The sequence below is a fragment of the Leucopleurus acutus genome (genome assembly GCF_964270905.1).
Source record: "Leucopleurus acutus genome assembly, chromosome: 10".
Classification (NCBI taxonomy): Eukaryota; Metazoa; Chordata; class Mammalia; order Artiodactyla; family Delphinidae; genus Leucopleurus; species Leucopleurus acutus.
In genome coordinates, this window is record NC_139153.1 from 1915499 (window position 1) to 1932806 (window position 17308).

At 46.8% G+C, this 17308-nt stretch overlaps 1 protein-coding gene and 1 pseudogene across 2 annotated transcripts in view; both read left to right on the forward strand.

The window, feature by feature from the left end:
* KBTBD12 (kelch repeat and BTB domain containing 12) overlaps positions 1 to 16987 on the forward strand; it is a gene marked incomplete at both ends in the record, with an annotated part of 44792 nt that extends 27805 nt beyond the window's left edge. Inside the window, 2 exons of the mRNA XM_082847761.1 lie at positions 2138 to 2335; positions 16806 to 16987. Of these exons, the coding sequence (XP_082703887.1) occupies positions 2138 to 2335; positions 16806 to 16987 (380 nt within the window). The remainder of the gene's footprint in view (positions 1 to 2137; positions 2336 to 16805) is intronic.
* LOC309967022 (large ribosomal subunit protein eL28-like) lies at positions 1030 to 1820 on the forward strand (annotated as a pseudogene). The gene has a single exon. The product of its transcript is annotated as a large ribosomal subunit protein eL28-like (transcript).
* Positions 16988 to 17308: the final 321 nt, after the last annotated feature.

Consider the following 17308-nt stretch of genomic DNA (forward strand, 5'->3'; position numbering starts at 1 on the left):
GAGGTGTCATGTGATTAATCTCTAAGTGACACATTGAGTAAAGGCCATGTGATGAGAGCAGTCTCGGTTCTGGTCTTGGGGTTGCTATAAACAACAGAGCCAAGCCCTCACCCACACCCCACTGCACTGACCCTTCCAGGACCCTCCACGGGTAGCCTGAGGCCAGCACTCTCCCAACTTTGATTGGTCGTGTAGACCAGGACAGCAAGATTGGGTCTGCATGGAATGAGGTCACCGAAGAGAGGACTGTCTCTCCTTCCAGGGGATTCACCTCCATCCCAGGAGCCACGCTTCAGATCAGGAAATATAGCCCTGACATTTAAGACCTTTCATTGTGGTACAAAAAAAGGTCACCTACAAACTTGTGCTTCTTATTACAGCGGATTGGAAATTCTTATGCCATTACTTTCCCATGGAGCGTTGTACTTAAAGTCACAACTATGTAAATGATATTTCTGCTACTTGCTACAGTCTCTGGACTTCTGAGTGTAATGTGTATCTCTTTTAAGGTACTTGTCATGATGTCGCTATCTGTTTATTTGTGTATATGGCCCTTAGCACCACATTAATTTCTTTTCTTTTTAAAGTTTTTTTGGATGTGGACCATTTTTCAAGTCTTTATTGAATTTGTTACAATACTGATTCTGTTTTATGCCTTGATGTTTTGGCCACGAGGCATACGGGATCCTAGCTCCCCGACCAAGGATCGAACCCTCACCCCCTGCACGGGAAGGCGGAGCCCCAATCACTGGACCGCCAGGGAAGGCCCCACCCCATTAATTTCTTAATAACGGCAAGAAACATACCTCGCTCATCTTTCTCAGCTCCTCATCATGAGCATGCTGCCTTGCGAGTAACAGGTAATCAGGGAATATCTACCGAATGAACTGTGTCACTCAAAAATGGAAGACGCATCACGCATTTGTGTTTGGGGCTTCCCTCTGACCCCCAAACCTGAAATTTACCAAAGATTGGCCCTGCTCTAATGGGGAAAAATTCCTGCCACTTAAGTAAAGAAGGCGGCCGTATCCGGCCGCCGCCACGAGAGGAGCTGCCGCCATGTCCGCGCATCTGCAATGGATGGTCGTGCGGAACTGCTCCAGCTTCTTGATCAAGAGGAATAAGCAGACGTACAGCACCGAACCCAATAATCTGAAGGCCCGCAACTCCTTTCGCTACAACAGGCTCATTCACCGCAAGACTGTGGGCGTGGAGCCGGCGGCGGACGGCAAAGGGGTCGTGGTGGTCATGAAGCGGAGATCCGGCCAGCGAAAGCCAGCCACTTCTTACGTGCGGACCACCATCAACAACAACGCCCGGGCCACCCTCAGCAGCAGCCGGCACATGATCGGAAAGAACAAGTACCGCCCGGATTTGCATATAGCTGCCACCCGCAGAGCCAGCGCCATCCTGAGCAGCCAGAGAAGCCTGTGACGGCGAAGAGGCAGCGGACCCGCCCCACCAAGAGCTCCTGAGCAATCTGTCCCCTTCCCCAATGCAATAAAGCTGTCAGCTGACTTGCCGCAAAAAAAAAAAAAAAAAAAAAAAAAAAGCGGGAGAAGGACTTCCCTGGTTGCCCAGTGGTTAGGACTCTGCGCTTCCACTGCAGGGGGCCCGGGTTCGACCCCTGGTCGGGGAACTAAGAACCGGCATGCCGTGCAGAGCAGCCAAAAATAAAAAATAAAATAAAATAAACAAGAAGAGAAGGAGAGACAGGCTGGCAATGATGGGAATGGAAAGGATGTTTGCCTCTCTAGCCAGGTCTGTGGAATCATAACGAACAGGAAGGCAGATGTCAGAACCGGGCCACCCTCACATTCAAACCGGAAATTCTTCCTCTAAAGGGAGGGTCATTGTGTGAGCCAGTGTTGGATGTTGTAGGTTATAAAGCCTGTGGTGGAATCAGCCTCATGGGTGAGCACAAACAGATAGAATACTATGGATAAAACGAGATTAGCCTTGGCTAAGGAGTCCACAGTAGACATTAGCATTGCTTACAAATTATCTCAGAAGAAGCACCAGGCAACAAAAGCACACCAAGGTCCATGAGCCTGAGATACAGACCCGGCAGAAAGGGGGCACTGCCCATGGGGACATCTCAGCTCTGGTCACCTCCTTTCTGTATCACCCTCTGCAGGTGGAATCGGCTGCATAGGTCGAGACAAGGGTCAGGTTCGGAAGTGCCTTGACACGGTGGAGATCTACAACCCGGATGGGGACTTCTGGAGGGAGGGCCCACCCATGCCCAGCCCCCTGCTCTCACTTCGCACCAATTCTACCAATGCAGGAGCCGTGGACGGGAAGCTGTACGTCTGCGGGGGCTTCCACGGAGCAGGTACTGGTCGAGTTTTAAATGTTTTGTAACCTCCTTTGATGTCGATTTTCACCTCCCTTAACTGATCCAACGAACAATCCTAAGAGCAGGGGGCACTGGCAAAAGCAGTGACCTTGGGCAACTCACCAACCTCTGACCTTGGGTTTTCACGTCTACAAAGTGGGGCTACTCCCTCCACGGGCTGTCATAAGAATTAAGTGAGATCTGGTCTGTAATGTGTCTGGCACACAGCAGACACACAATAAACATGAGTTGAACATGACAAGAGGAGAAATGGGGGAGGGAAGGCTAATGCCAGATTGTAGAACTAAAGGAGAGATTTAAAAATATGAAGAGGGACTTCCCTGGTGGGGCAGTGATAAGACTCTGTGCTCCCAATGCAGGGGGCCCGGGTTCGATCCCTGGTCGGGGAACTAGATTCCACATGCTTGCTGCAACTGAGAGTTTGCATGCCGCAACTAAGGAGCCCACATGCTGCAACTAAGGAGTCCGCCTGCCACATCTAAGACCTGGGGTAGCCAAAATAAATAAGTAAATAAGTATTTTTAAAAAAATAAATAAAAATATGAAGAACGCATGGAAATAGGGGAATGACCAGAAACACGGGGGGTTAGCTCTGCATTTATTGATCTTTACTGAAATCCTGCCCTTGGAAAACTCTCTCCCCACTACTGACACGAGAAATAAATTGCTTGAAAGCCTTTCTAAGATAATACCTAATCTACGTGTTTATTATCAAACTCAGCTTCCACATATCTAATTGCCACCATCATTGCAATCTACAGTATGGATTTATAGTTTTTTAAAGTAACAGGGAGATTTTTATTCTTTATTTTTTTTAATATTTATTTATTTATTTTGGTTGGCTGTGCCGGGTCTTAGTTGTGGCACACCAGATCTTTTAGTCAAGGCATGCGGGCTGTTGGTGGTGGCATGCAGAATCTAGTTCCCCAACCAGGGATTGAACTGGGGCTCCCTGCCCTGGGAGCACGGCGTCTTACCCACTGGACCACCAGGGAAGTCCAGGGAGATTTTTAAATATGCACAAATTTAATAAGTAACTGTCTCCAAAGTTTGATTAGTTGCATCAGTAAGTAAGGCAGAATGCAGCTACAGTAAAAATGATTAACAGTTTAATTCTAACCTTCCTAATAGAAGTACTAGGCCAGGACATAGCCAGGAAAAACATGCCCCAGGAGTACTTACAATTTTGGAAGCATGCCCAATTAAAACAGAGCTGCCCCTGCAGCAAAACCAAGCCTGCTATACACCTCCCTTCGTTTTTAAAGCATGTAATTATATGTAAGTTAAAGAATAAAGTTTTCATTAGGAATTAAGAGAGACTTAGGAGGTATATGAACCAAATACAATGAGTGGACCTTATCTGGCTCCTGATTCAAACAAATCTTGTGGAGAAAGATATTTTTCAGGTAATCTGGGAAATCTGAGTGTGGACTGGAGTATTAGATGATATTAAGGAACGGTTAATTTTAGGTCACAATAATAATGGCATTGTAGTTTTATATGAAAGAGGAAGAAAAAGGAAAAACGTTATGAACGATGGGAGACTGTGTAGAAGTTTTTATGGATGAAAATGACATGCTGTCTGGAACTTGTGTTAATCTACTCCAGCAAATATTTTTTAAACAGTGAATGGGGATGGGGGGCAAGAATAGATTTTACAACGTTGGTAAAATGTTGATCATTGTGAAAGCTGGATAATGGCTACAGGAGCTTTATTTACCAGATTTTTTTTTTCTTTCCGCACCACTCGGCTTGTGGGATCTTAGTTCCCTGACCAGGGATCGAACCCCAGGCCCTTGGCAGTGAAAGCGTGGAACCCTAACCACTGGACTGACAGGGAATTCCCTATTTACTGGTTTTTGTATTCTTGAAAGTCCCCATGATAAGAAGCTTCAATTTTTCTTTCTCTATTTGTTCTTCAGAGAACTTTCCAAAACGTTTTTTTTAACGGTTCTAATATCTTTTATATTACACATCACATGCTTGTGTAAAGGTAGTAACCTGTCACAGTAGCAAGAAACCTGGCAGGGCAAGGAGATCTTTTAAAGACCCCTGTTGCAACCCCGTGAGTGAGGAGGCCTTGGAGGAGACAGGAGAGCACCCAGGTGCTGGACCACTCGCCGCCCCCACCCCATCCCCCGCCAGGGCCCTGCTCTCCATCCCCTGGCTGCACGCTTTCTCTTGACCAGAAGAGAAGGGCAGAGAATACAGAGGGCGGCCTCAGGACCTCCAGAGCAGTGGGGGGTAATTAGTGTCTAAGGATCTGGAAGATACTCTCTTTTGTCTTGTTTCCTTGTCCTATTTTCCTTTGTATAATACTGAGTTAGAGAATTGATATCCCCGGTTTTTCAAGAATGCCTGAACTCACCCTCTGAGCCGATGTCTTTTCTTGGAACTGTAATGGACTAATAATGCTTCCAGCCAGAGGGAAAGGGATTTACTATGCGAGCTCTCAAAGTCCCTTTTAATTATTTGGTTTTAAGATGGAAAATTGTCCCGGATTAGCTAAGTGAGTTGTCAGTGGGGTTTTATGGAAAACAGAACAATTGTATAATAGCGTGCCCATTACAAACTAGAGATCTCAGAGTCAGACCTAAAAACAGGCACTGAATTTTCTCTCCTTGTGTGACACAAACCTACTCATCCCATTTATTTACTCAAAAAAACACAGTCAAGAAAGTACTCTTTTAATCTGTTTAGTTAATTCCATAAAAATGTATTGAAACAAACTGTTTAGAGGCACTTGGGCTACAATTTTGAGATGCTCAACAGCTGATGGGAAAGACAGACACCAAAACACGTAATAAACATAGTAATTGCATATTGGTTAAAATAGTAGATTGAACACCTCTGTTTTCTCCCACGTCCCACGAAAATGACGGTAAATGGAATGAACACAGTCAGACAAAGAAAAGAGGAGAGAGGGCAACGGCAACACAATTTTGGAAGCAGGAAAGCAGATGGATGAATAACTGCCCAGACATGAGACAGTTCAGTGCTAACCTGGCAACAGGAAAAGGAAGCACAAACCACAGAACTCCAGGGAGTCTTGGGGGTGGACAAGTCTGGAAGAGGGAATGAAGGTGACGCTGAAAACACGAGGACAGCGGAAAGACAGGAAGAGCCCAATCTCCTGCCCTTCCCTCGACACTGAGATAAAGCCCCTCCTGCACCCCAGCAAAGACCGAAGCTAAGGATGGGGGTGGGGGAGGCAATCGGTACTGAAAACAGGGAGCGGAAGAGAACAGCTACACACTGAACCTGGAGATCAGCAGCTTTCTTCGTCTTCTGGCTCCCACACGTGGGCAGCCATAACCTCCAGGCAGGAGACAGGAAGATTCTTCTTTGGGAATCTGACCAGCCCCAAAATAAGGCAAAGCCAAATCACCCCACAGAGAACCTCACGGAAAAGGCTTCCATGGTATCCCTCTCTTAAAGATGAGCAAACAGCTGGGGCTCATCAGACCTTTGAGGAAAGCATGTACAGAAAAGACAGAAATCAAAACATAAAAGAAGAAAAGCAACTGGAGGAAACGGGCTGTGCCAGGAGGAGACGCGTCCTCGGAGGTTAAAAATATGACAGCAGAAATTGTATATACAATAGAAAACTTGGAGTGTAGAGCGGAAGAAACTTCTCAGGAAGCAGAGCAAAAAGCAATTAGATAGAAAATGAGAGAAAGAGAAAGTAAGTCCATGAGGTCCAATGGTTGAATAGGAGTTTCAGTAAAAAAAAAAAAAAAGAATAGAGAAAATGGAGGGACAAGACATCCATGAAATAAATTAGGAAAATTTCCCAGAACTAAAGTTACCAGTTGAAAGGAAACACCTCATCCCCAGCAGAGTGGAAGAAAACGGACACAGAGTAAAGCACATCCCTGCAATGTCACAGAACGCTGGGGACAAATGAGGATACTGAAAGCTGCCAGAGAGAAAGGACTCATCTCGTAGAAAGTGTCAGGAATCAGAATAGCACCACACTTAGGAAACGTGACACTGGAAGCTAGAAGAAACTTAAGCTAATGCCTTCAAAAACCCTAGAGGAAAGTTACCTTCTACCTACACTTCCGTACTTGCTGAACCTCTAAGTGTGGGAGCACGTTTTCAGACATGCAATGTTCCCAAAATTTATCTCCTGTGCTCCCTTCTGTTAGGTTTTGCTTCCCAACAACGAACACCTAAGCCAAGTACTAGAGGACAGGGGGCCAGGAGACAGGATTAAACACAGTGGAGGGAAGGATACTGAGGGGAGATCCAGGGATGACAGCTTGTACAGTGGCCTGAACAGCCAGTTCAGAAGGCAGCTGGTCAAAGGCTCTGGGGGAGGGGACTTCCAGAAGAGAAAACTGATCAAATCTTAATATTCTGCAAGATTTAGACACTTGGAGAAGAGCAATGAAAACTAACAAAAATAAAACAATTGACTTGAGAGGAAACAAGCAGTTGTGCAGGAAAGGAGAGTGTGTCACCCGGTCATGTGTGAATAGCACTGATAACAATCACGTCTAATCATGTCAGTGGTAAACACGGAGCCTCAACCCTTCGGGTGAGTGGGGCACACACGGTGGGGATGTGGAAGAAAGCTGAAACCACATTTTCTACAGTGGAAGTCAGGAGTGCATGGCTTCATCTGAGAAATCAAGAAGTTGCAGTAGGGACTTCCCTCATGGTCCAGTGGACGCGGGTTCGATCCCTGGTCGGGGAACTAAGATCCTACGGGCCACAGGGCAACTAAGCCCGCATGCCACAACTACCGAGCTCAAGCGCCTCAACTACAGAGAAGCCCGCGTGCCGCAAACTAAAGATTCCGCGTGCCTCAGTGAAGATCCCGTGTGCCACAACTAAGACCCGACACAGCCAAAAAAATAATAATAATAAAAATAAAGAAAATAATTTTTTTTAAGAAAAGAAGTTGCAATAGTATAAAATATGTTATTTATAGATGACAGTGTTCAGTGCCAGAAGAATCAGCCAGGTTGAAAGGCAGAAAATGGGGAGGTGGGTAGGACACAACCATCTTTAAGGCCTGAACCTTGTTGAGCTGTTTGGCTCTTTAAATCGTGCGCGTGTATAAATGATAAAACAAAAGCAAATTTGAGATACATAAATAGAGTACATGTAAGAGAGGAACAATGAGGGGAGTATTAAGGAAAATATTAGCAGGTGAGCCTGCTGGGAGGTAACCCTCTGTGCGTCTCATGCATCTCTGAGCATCTGGGAGCAGAGACACTGCCTGCCTTTGTTCTGGAAGACCCTTTCAAGTGTGTTTGTACAGCAGACAACCTTAGAAAAGAGAGACAGTGTCTCCCTCCACCGCAAGGGCCATTATAAAAGCTTCCGGTTCCCATCCTACAAGGCAGCCCACTGGTTGTACAGGTGTCGCCTGACACTCTCCATGCTGCCCTGTGGGATTTGCGGCTCAAATAACTGTACTTTTAAAATGCGGACACACTGCCTGCTGCTGTTGCTACGAGCGACCCCGTCCTTCCCCTATGACCAGGAGTTTCGTGTTGTAAAGTCTAAGACTCTTCACAGTTCTTGACAGAACTGTTGAGTTCTTTGACTCAGCAGAGGAAAGTCAGAATCAAAAACTCTGTTCTCCAACCCCAGCACAGAGTGAGGAAGCCAACATTATGTTTCCAAAAGATCAGAGCTCATAACACCAACTCTTCACACACTTACAGAATATAGAAGAGGAGGGAACATTTCCCAACTCTTTCTATGAGGCCGGAATTTCCCTGATAGCAAAACTGGACAAAGACATTCCAGAAAACTACGGGCCAACGTCCCTTATGAATACGGTTGCAAAAATGCTCAGTAAAATACTAGCAAGCTGAATGTAGCAACATACAAAAAGAATTATGCATTCTAACCAAGCAGGCTTTATGCCAGGAATGAAAAGCTGGTTCACCGTACAAAAATTAATCAGTGTAATACACCGTATTAGGCAGACCTGCTCTAAAAAAGGAAAGTTACAGAAAATTCTTCAAATGAAAGGCAACTGGTATCGCTGAGAAACTCGGAACCTCAGGAATCCAGGAAGACAAAGAGAAATAGTGAATACCCGGGTAAATATAATGGACATTTTTCTCCTCTTCAGTTCTTTAGCACATGAATGGCAGTCGACAGGAAAAATTTTAACACTGTCTGATAGTGTTCTCAGTGTGGGTTAGTGTTACACAGAGAGGGCTTCTCCCTTGTGGTGACAATTAAACGTAATGGGGTAGGTAGGCTAAAGGACTAGATGGAAGTGAGGGGGGTTCCTGCACCCACTTGAAGTGATGAAGTATCAGCAAATAGTCTGTTAAAAGTTACTGTACTCCTGGGCTTCCCTGGTGGAGCAGTCATTAAGAATCCGCCTGCCAATGCAGGGGACACGGGTTTCAGCCCTGGTCCAGGAAGATCCCACATGCTGCGGAGCAACTAAGCCCGTGTGCCACAACTACCGAGCCTGCGCTCTAGAGCCCGCAAGCCACACCAACTGAGCCCGCGTGCCACAGCTACTGAAGCCTGCGTACCTAGAGCCCGTGCTCCGCAACAAGGAGAAGCCACTACAGTGAGAAGCCCATGCACCACAACAAAGAGTAGCCCCCGCTCGCCACAACTAGAGAAAGCCCGTGCACAGCAACAGAGACCCAATGCAGCCAAATATAAATAAATTTCTTTTTAAAAAAAGTTACTGTAATCCTTAGAACAACTACCAAAAAACAAACTACACAAAGAAGAATGCTTAAAAATTCAAGATAGGGCTTCCCTGGTGGCGCGGTGGTTGAGAGTCCGCCTGCCGGTGCAGGGGGCGCGGGTTCGTGCCCCGGTCCGGGAGGATCCCGCGTGCCGCGGAGCGGCTGGGCTCGTGAGCCATGGCCGCTGAGCCTGCGCGTCCGGAGCCTGTGCTCCGCAACGGGAGAGGCCACGACAGTGAGAGGCCCACGTACCACCAAAAAAAAAAAAAAAAAAAAAAAAAAAAAATTCAAGATAAATTAAAATGGGATATTTAAAATATTCACGTAATCCAAAAAGAAGGAAAGGGGAAACAGAGGAGCAAAACATAAAAGAAATAATAAAATAGTAGACCTGAATCCCACTGTGTTGATGTTTACATGAAATACAGTGATCTTTTTTTTTTAATATATAAATTTATTTATTTATTTATTTTTGGCTGCGTTGGGTCTTCGTTGCTGCACGCGGGCTTTCTCTAGTTGTGGTGAGTGAGGGCTACTCTTTGTTGCGGTGCTTAGGCTTCTCACTGCAGTGGCTTCTCTTGTTGCACAGCGCGTGCTCTAGGTGCATGGGCTTCAGTAGTTGTGGCTCGTGGGCTCTAGATCGCAGGCTCAGTAGTTGTGGCGCACGGGCTTAGTTGCTCCACGGCATGTGGGATCTGCCCGGACCAGGGCTCAAACCTGTGTCGCCTGCATTGGCAGGCGTATTCTTAACCACTGCACCACCAGGGAAGCCCCAATACAGTGGTCTTTATCAAATCATTTCACCTCACAGACCTTCCACTTGCTTAATCTCATTTTTTAAAGTATTTTTCTTAAGAAAAAGAAAATAAAAAACTAATTTTCTCAAAAGCACCATTGCCTATTTGAACTCCTGTGTATCTCGAAGGGTAAAACACATTCTGTGTTTCTTATAAATAAGCCCAGGGAATTCCCTGGTGGTCTAGTAGTTAAGACCCCACGTTCCCAGTGCAGGGGGCAAGGGTTCGATCCCTGTTCAGGGAGCTAAGATCCCGCGCAATGCACGGCACGGCCAAAGCAAAGAAAAAGGCCGAGAATACTCAGAAGTTTGTTTATAGTCATTACTTGGGATGCCAATTACCCCCTGATCAAAAGTGATTTTGTACATCCATTCCTTCAATCGGTGGAAAATATAAAATCTCTGATTAATTAACTGAATTTCCAGACAGCGGAAGACTGTTTCTGTGCCACGTGATTTTACAGTACGCTGATGTACCGCAGGGGGCTGCAAAGGACTCCCCCCCATCCCAACCTCGTTCGCAGCGGCAATTGCACGTCCTCAGACGGTCGTGTGGCTTTGGTTCTGGTTTTGCCCAAACCGGGTCCCTCCTCTAAGAGATGCTCACTGCGGTCGCGCCTTGGTTACACTCATCACCCTCTCCTTCCTGCTTGAGTCGGGGGCAGCTATATCACCTTTTTTGCTGACCGCTGGCTCCACCTCACTAGAGAGGGTAGGTAACACCCCCACCTGAGGACAAGCCCACCAGCTGGACAGGCCAGGTCAGCCTGTGCTCAGTAACCCGGTTTATGATTTATGATTGACTCACATACCTGTTCATTCAAAATGCAATGGAACTTGACATAGCTTATAGAGAGGCACACGACACAATAAGATAGAAATTAAAATAAATCAGGGGGCTTCCCTGGTGGCGCAGTGGTTAAGAATCCGCCTGCCAACGCAAGGGACACAGGTTCGAGCCCTGGTCCCGGAAGATCCCACATGCCGCGGAGCAACTGAGCCCATGCGCCACAACTACTGAGCCTGTGCTCTAGAGCCCACGAGCCACAACTACTGAGCCCATGTGCCACAACTACTGAAACCTGCGAGCCTAGAGCCCGTGCTCCACAACAAGAAAAGCCACGACAATGAGAAGCCTGCAAGTGCAACGAAGAGGAGCCCCCGCTCGCCGCAACTAGAGAAAGCCGGTATGCAGCAACGAAGACCCAACGCAGCCAAAAAAAAAAAAAAAAAAAAAAATCAGGAAATGGGATGAAGGGAAAATAAAGACATATACACACCACTATATATAAAATAGATAAACAACAAGGACCTACTGTACAGCACAGGGAACTCTTCTCACTACTCTACAATGACCTATATGGGAAAAGAATCTAAAAAAGAGTGGATGTATGTGTGTGTATAACTGATTCAGTTTGCTGTGCACCTGAAACTAACACAACATTGTAAATCAACTATACTCCAATATAAAATAAAAATTTTTTTTAAAGAGGAAAAAAAAAGCAAGCCAGATGGGGTAAAGTCGCCAGCGCTCTCATGCACTGGCTGTATGAGGACCACCAGTTCATCTCTGGTCCCTCTAGAGGCCAGAGCTGAAAAGACCACACGCCCAGCTACAGATTTGCAGTGTCCTCAGAGGGGAACAAACCACTGCTAGAGGGGCACAGCTTTTAAACGTGGAGAATTTCTCCCCGTAGCCTCATATAGGGCAGTGGGAAATGTCCTCAATAATATTTCTGTAATAAATAAAACGCAAGTCAGCATTTCACCGCAGAACACGTCAGAAAAAAAAACTCTATAAGGGACTAAAAAATATCCCACGCTTTCAGTTTTCTGACTGTCTCACTGAATTGTACGATGAGATCTAGACTAAGGTGGTGCTTCTCAAGTTTGTCCACTGGAGGATATCCAACAACAGGGAGCAGCCCTAAGGCACGTGGGGCTACAGCTGAGGCATCTGCCACACTCACAGCATGCCTTTGGCATTCTCATCTTCAAACGCTTACGCGAATTCTTTATTTGCTTCGTATAAAATAACGTTTTCAACTGCTGACCCCTGGAGGCGGCCGGCCTCAGGGAGAGTTTCCTGACTCCTCGAGTGAGTAAGATGCTGTTGCATTAAGTGTCTGTTTTTGGAGAGTTAACTGAACTGAAACGAGCTGACACTGAATTCGGCCACCGGTTTCTTCTTCCTTGTGAGAGGACAGCGTGTCACGAGCCCAGGCTCACACACACGGGTAGGTACACAGCTCGCTCTCTGAGCTCCGTTAGGGTGGGAGTTTAGGAGAGCACCGGGTCGGCCCACCGCGGTGTGTGCCCTGTCAGGCGGTCCTGGCGGGAGCCCGGATCCCCGGTGTGACTTCTTCCTGAGTCCCCGGCCACACCCAAGTCTGGGACGACTCAGTACACTCTCCCCTTCCCAGTCAAGAAAGCTCACTCATTACCTTCTTTACTTCTTTGGCACTAATGCGGTAATTTTCATTCCATGTAAATTAGAGATTTCTAGGAAAGATGGTAATACCCATACATCGTTTAAAAAAATACGTCTCGGGCTTCCCTGGTGGCGCAGTGGTTGAGAGTCCGCCTGCCAATGCAGGGGACACGGGTTCGTGCCCCGGTCCGGGAAGATCCCACATGCTGCAGAGCGGCTGGGCCCGTGAGCTTGCACGTCCGGAGCCTGTGCTCCGCAGCGGGAGAGGCCACAACAGTGAGAGGCCCACGTACTGCAAAAAAAAAAAAAAAAAAAAAAGTCTCCCCAATAAACACTGAAATGAGTGAAAGGAAGCAAAATTAATGAAGAAAACTCCGTCTACTCTAAAATTTTACAAGCCCCATCCTGCATTAATTTGAATAAAGACATTGCAAGCCTTCATCCAGCTAAACCAAAACGAAACAGAAACCCAGATGTGGGAGTGGTGAAACACATGTTCCAAGACACCGGCAGTAAAGGAGCCAGAGAAGGCTCCTCCACCTCAACAGGAGGACGGGCAGGAAGAGGAAACGGTCGTCCCGGACGTCTGCTCCTCGATGGGCGGCCCCTGGGTCAGACCCGTCAGCCTCTCGCTGCCAGGGCTCTGCGGGGAATGGTCGTTTCCAGCACTGACGCCTGCCAGCAGCCGCAGCGAGAAGGCCAGTGGGAGCCCCCAGCCTGACTGGGCCACCCACAACCCTCTCAGCTGCCCTCAAGCTGCCGAGCTACCTTCCGTCCAGTAAATCCCCACTTTGCTAAAGCCGGACAGAATTCGTGTCTGCTGGTGCCGCCAGGAACTCTTAACAGACTCAACAAGCATGATTCCTTTTGCACTTAACAACACAACTCAGAGACATATAAAACAGAAACTACACAAACCACAAGATAAATGGATAAATCCTCAAGAACTGCATGGACTTTGAGGCACCTGTCTCAGAAAGTCACAGACCCAAAAGATTTTTTTCTAAAAAATTAAAGGAAAAAAAGATTTTGAGCTTCATGTCTACGTAAGTTCTTAATTTAAGCTAATTACAATTAAATAAAAGTTAAAAATCAGCTCCTCAGTCTCACATTTCAAATGTGTCTAGCGGTTTCTGTATTGGACACTGCAGATTACAGAACATTCCCTTTATCACAGAGTTGTATTGTATGGAGCTGATATCAAGAAGATGTGGTGTGTATATATTTCTATTCCATGGAATATTATTCAGCATAAAAAAGAAGGAAATCCTGCCACTTGCCCCCCAAGGATGAACCTGGAGGACATCATGCTAAGTGAGACAATCCAGACACAGAACAACAAGTACCATGTGACCTCACTTGCACGTGGGATCCAAAGTAATCCAACTCACAGAAGCAGAGCGCAGAAATGGCGACTGCCAGGGCCTCGGGGGAGGGGACATGGGGAGACACTGGTCAAAAGCTACAGACCTCCCGCTATACAGTGAAGACGTTCTGGGGGTCTAATACATGGCTGGTGACTCTAGTTAACACTGGGAATTCCCTGGTGTTCCAGTGGTTAGGACTCGGTGCTTTCACTGCCGTGGCCCAGGTTCAGTCTCTGGTCAGGGAGCTAAGATCCTGCAAGCCGCGCCACGTGGACAAAAAAAAAAAACAAAAAAAAAATACTGTATTGTATACCTGAAATTTGCTAAGTGTTCTCAACACACACACACACACACACACACACACACACACACGTAACCATGCGGGGTGATGGGTGTGTGAATTAGCTTGATTGTGGTGATGGTTTCACAGCGTGTGCACATCTCAATCATCACATCGTGTACCTTAAATGTATACAATTTTTATTTGTCAATTGTGCCCCAATAGAGCTGGAAAAAGTAAATACTCACTTCCATACCTAATTTTGTAACATGTTCCTTAAAGAGGGCCTCCCAAGTCATATAAGCTTTGGGTCCCACAGAGCCTGTCTCCTCCTGCCTCATCAACAAGCTGCAGGAAACACAGTCCCACCACGTCTTTCTTCATTCGAAAGGGCTCAGTGGTCTCGAGCACAGGCTTTGAGGATCGCAGATCTGGGTGGGAATTCCGGCTCTGCCACTTCTAGCCGTGTGCCTGTAGGCAGGTCCTCTGAGTCTTAACCCCTAGTCTGAAAACAGGGGTAAACTGGTGCTTGCCCCACAGGGTGATGTGATATAACATCTCAGCGCACCCGGCTCACAGTGAGCACAGCACACGCAGCCCACTGTAAGCACACAGTGAGTGTCAGCTATGACTATTTTTTGGTGTTTTTGGAGTGAAGGTTCATTCAGGAAATGCAGGTGAAAAAGGGCATTTTTAGACAAACAAAAGCTGAAGGAGTTTGCCGTAAGAAGACATCCCCTACAGTATGTACTTCGGCATAAGGAAAACTGACCCTGATGAAAAGTCTAAGATGCAGGAAAGAATGAAGAGCAATGCAAGTGTAAATACGTGGGTCATTCTGTGAGCATTTACCGTACAGAACAATAATAATAATATCTTTCAGAGTCTACAGATAGAATGAAAATGCACATCAACAAAGGCTAATAAATTGGGAGGGAAGTAAATATAATTAAACTATTCTAAGGCCTTCCAAGAGGATGGTCAAGGTATTGCTTAATCAGATCTTGGTAAGTTGGGTGTGCAAGTTTTAATCTAGGGTAACCCCCACCAAAAGAATAGAAATGGGGGTGAATTCCCAGGAGATCCAGTGGTTAGGACACAGTGCCTTCACTGCCGGGGCCCAGGTTTGATCCCTGGTTGGGGAACTAAGATCCTGCAAGCCACACAGCTTGGCCAAAAAAAAAAAACGAATACAAATGGGGTTTATAATTTCTGAATCAGTGGAGGAGAAGAAATGGAATGATAAAAAACACTCAGGGGCTTCCCTGGTGGCACAGTGGTTGAGAGTCCGCCTGCCGATGCAGGGGACACGGGTTCGTGCCCCAGTCCAGGAAGATCCCACATGCTGCAGAGCGGCTGGGCCCATGAGCCATGGCCGCTGAGCCTGCGCGTCCGGAGCCTGTGCTCCGCAACGGGAGAGGCCACAACAGTGAGAGGCCCGCGTACTGCAGAAAAAAAAAAAAAAAACACTCAGTCTAAAAGACAGCATTAAAGGAGAAAAGAACGAGTGAGACAAGCACGGTTCACAAATGGGATGTTAGATTTAAACCAAAATATATCAGTTATTGCATTAAATGTAAATAGACTAAATGTTCCAGTTAAAAGACAAAGATTATCAGAATGTTCTTTAGAATTGTACCTTTTGCTAGTTATGATATTAGTCAAAAGAATTCTAATGGAACTTATTCTAGAGAAAGAGGGCCAATTAAATGATAAATTTATAAATGATAAAATTTGTATTCACTTAATAACAGACTCAAAATGTGCACACTAAAAACTGACAGAACTAAAAGGAGAAATAGACAAACCGATAATCCTAGTGGGATAGCTTCACACAGCTCTCTGAGTAACAGACAGAACAAGCCCACAAAAAGCAGTAAATATGAAGAAGATTTGAATGACATGACCTAATGGACATATATGAACAACTATAAAACCCACATTCTTTACAAGCACACATAGACCATTTTCAAGTATTGACTGTTATATGCCAGGACAGGGCACTTTTCCATACATTATCCCCTCTTATCATCATAAAGTTGTGAAACAGTCGTCTGGGCTGGAAATCTCCCATCTGCCCTCCCAACCCACTCACCCCTTCTCTATCTTACTCTGTGTCCTGCAAAGCCGACCTGTGTGGGCTGCATTCACAGGCTCCTTTCCCCTCTGGCCTCTGGTTGGGTTTAGCCAGAACTGTTGGGAGAAAGAAGGGCAGAATAAGGGCATTTGTTCTCCGCACCCCTCTGCGGGGCTGCCGGGAGGGTCCCTGGGGATGGCTAAGCTCCAGGCAGCTGCCCTCTCCAAGTTCCTGTTCCCACCCCTCCCCCGCGGCCTTCCAGGTGGCAATGGCCCAGCTGCTCTTAGTCCTGGGGGCTGTGCCATCCCTCGTGGGTCTTCCTAAACGCTACCCACACCTTTCCAAACCCTCTTAAATTGCCCAGTTAGACTGTGCCATCTGTCTCCTGCGAGGACCCTGGCTGTGTCCCAGCATCCTATCTGCAGTTCAGGAAACGTAAGCTCAGGGAGGCCAGTGACTCACACGAGGTCGTGAGACCTCCTCCTACAGGTGCAGAATTAAGGACAGTGTCCCCCCCTTGCTGGCATCTTTAATAAATCGTTAACACAACCCTGGCATACCCCTTCCACTTGAGACAACAGTATGCCCTGTCAGAGTGTCTGAATAACTCCTGAATGTGAGTGGTCACGTGGCCTTTCTTGGTTTCTTAAACATCAGGAACACTGTGTCTTCCACAGTACAGTATTCGGCTGTTTGTTAATTAATTTCTGCTGCATAATACCTTTTAGAGGAAGTTGTTTAATAGCAATGATGACCCCTGAATTTAATACTGCGTGATATTTGATATTCTGTCCTCCTCCTTTGCTGTTTTTCAGATCGCCACGAAATTATCTCCAAAGAGATATTGGAGCTGGACCCCTGGGAGAACCAGTGGAATGTCGTAGCCGTCAACGCCCTCATGCACGACAGCTATGATGTCTGCCTGGTGGCGAGGAAGAATCCCCGCGACCTCATCCCCCCGCCTTCAGAGTCAGTGGAGGAGGGTGGGGGGCACTGAGGTCTGTGTCTCTGTGGGACCCCCAAGGTGTCTGCCAAGGAGGCACTAGGGATGGAGAGCCCACAGCATGTGTGGGACGTGTGCACTGCATGCGTCGTGACCCGGTGCAGAGCGGCATGCGCTGGGCGCTGCAGGGGGTGTGTGCAGAGTCCGCCCTCCGGTACCCAGGCTTTGCAGTGTCTTCCCCAAGCTTGGAGGGTAAGGATGGAACCGCCTGCTTCACCCACAGTTGAGCATAATCAGAACACAGCCACTCCCAAAATGTAATTTAGGGATGACATTTAAATAACACACAGAAATCCATCTATTTTACTTACTGTC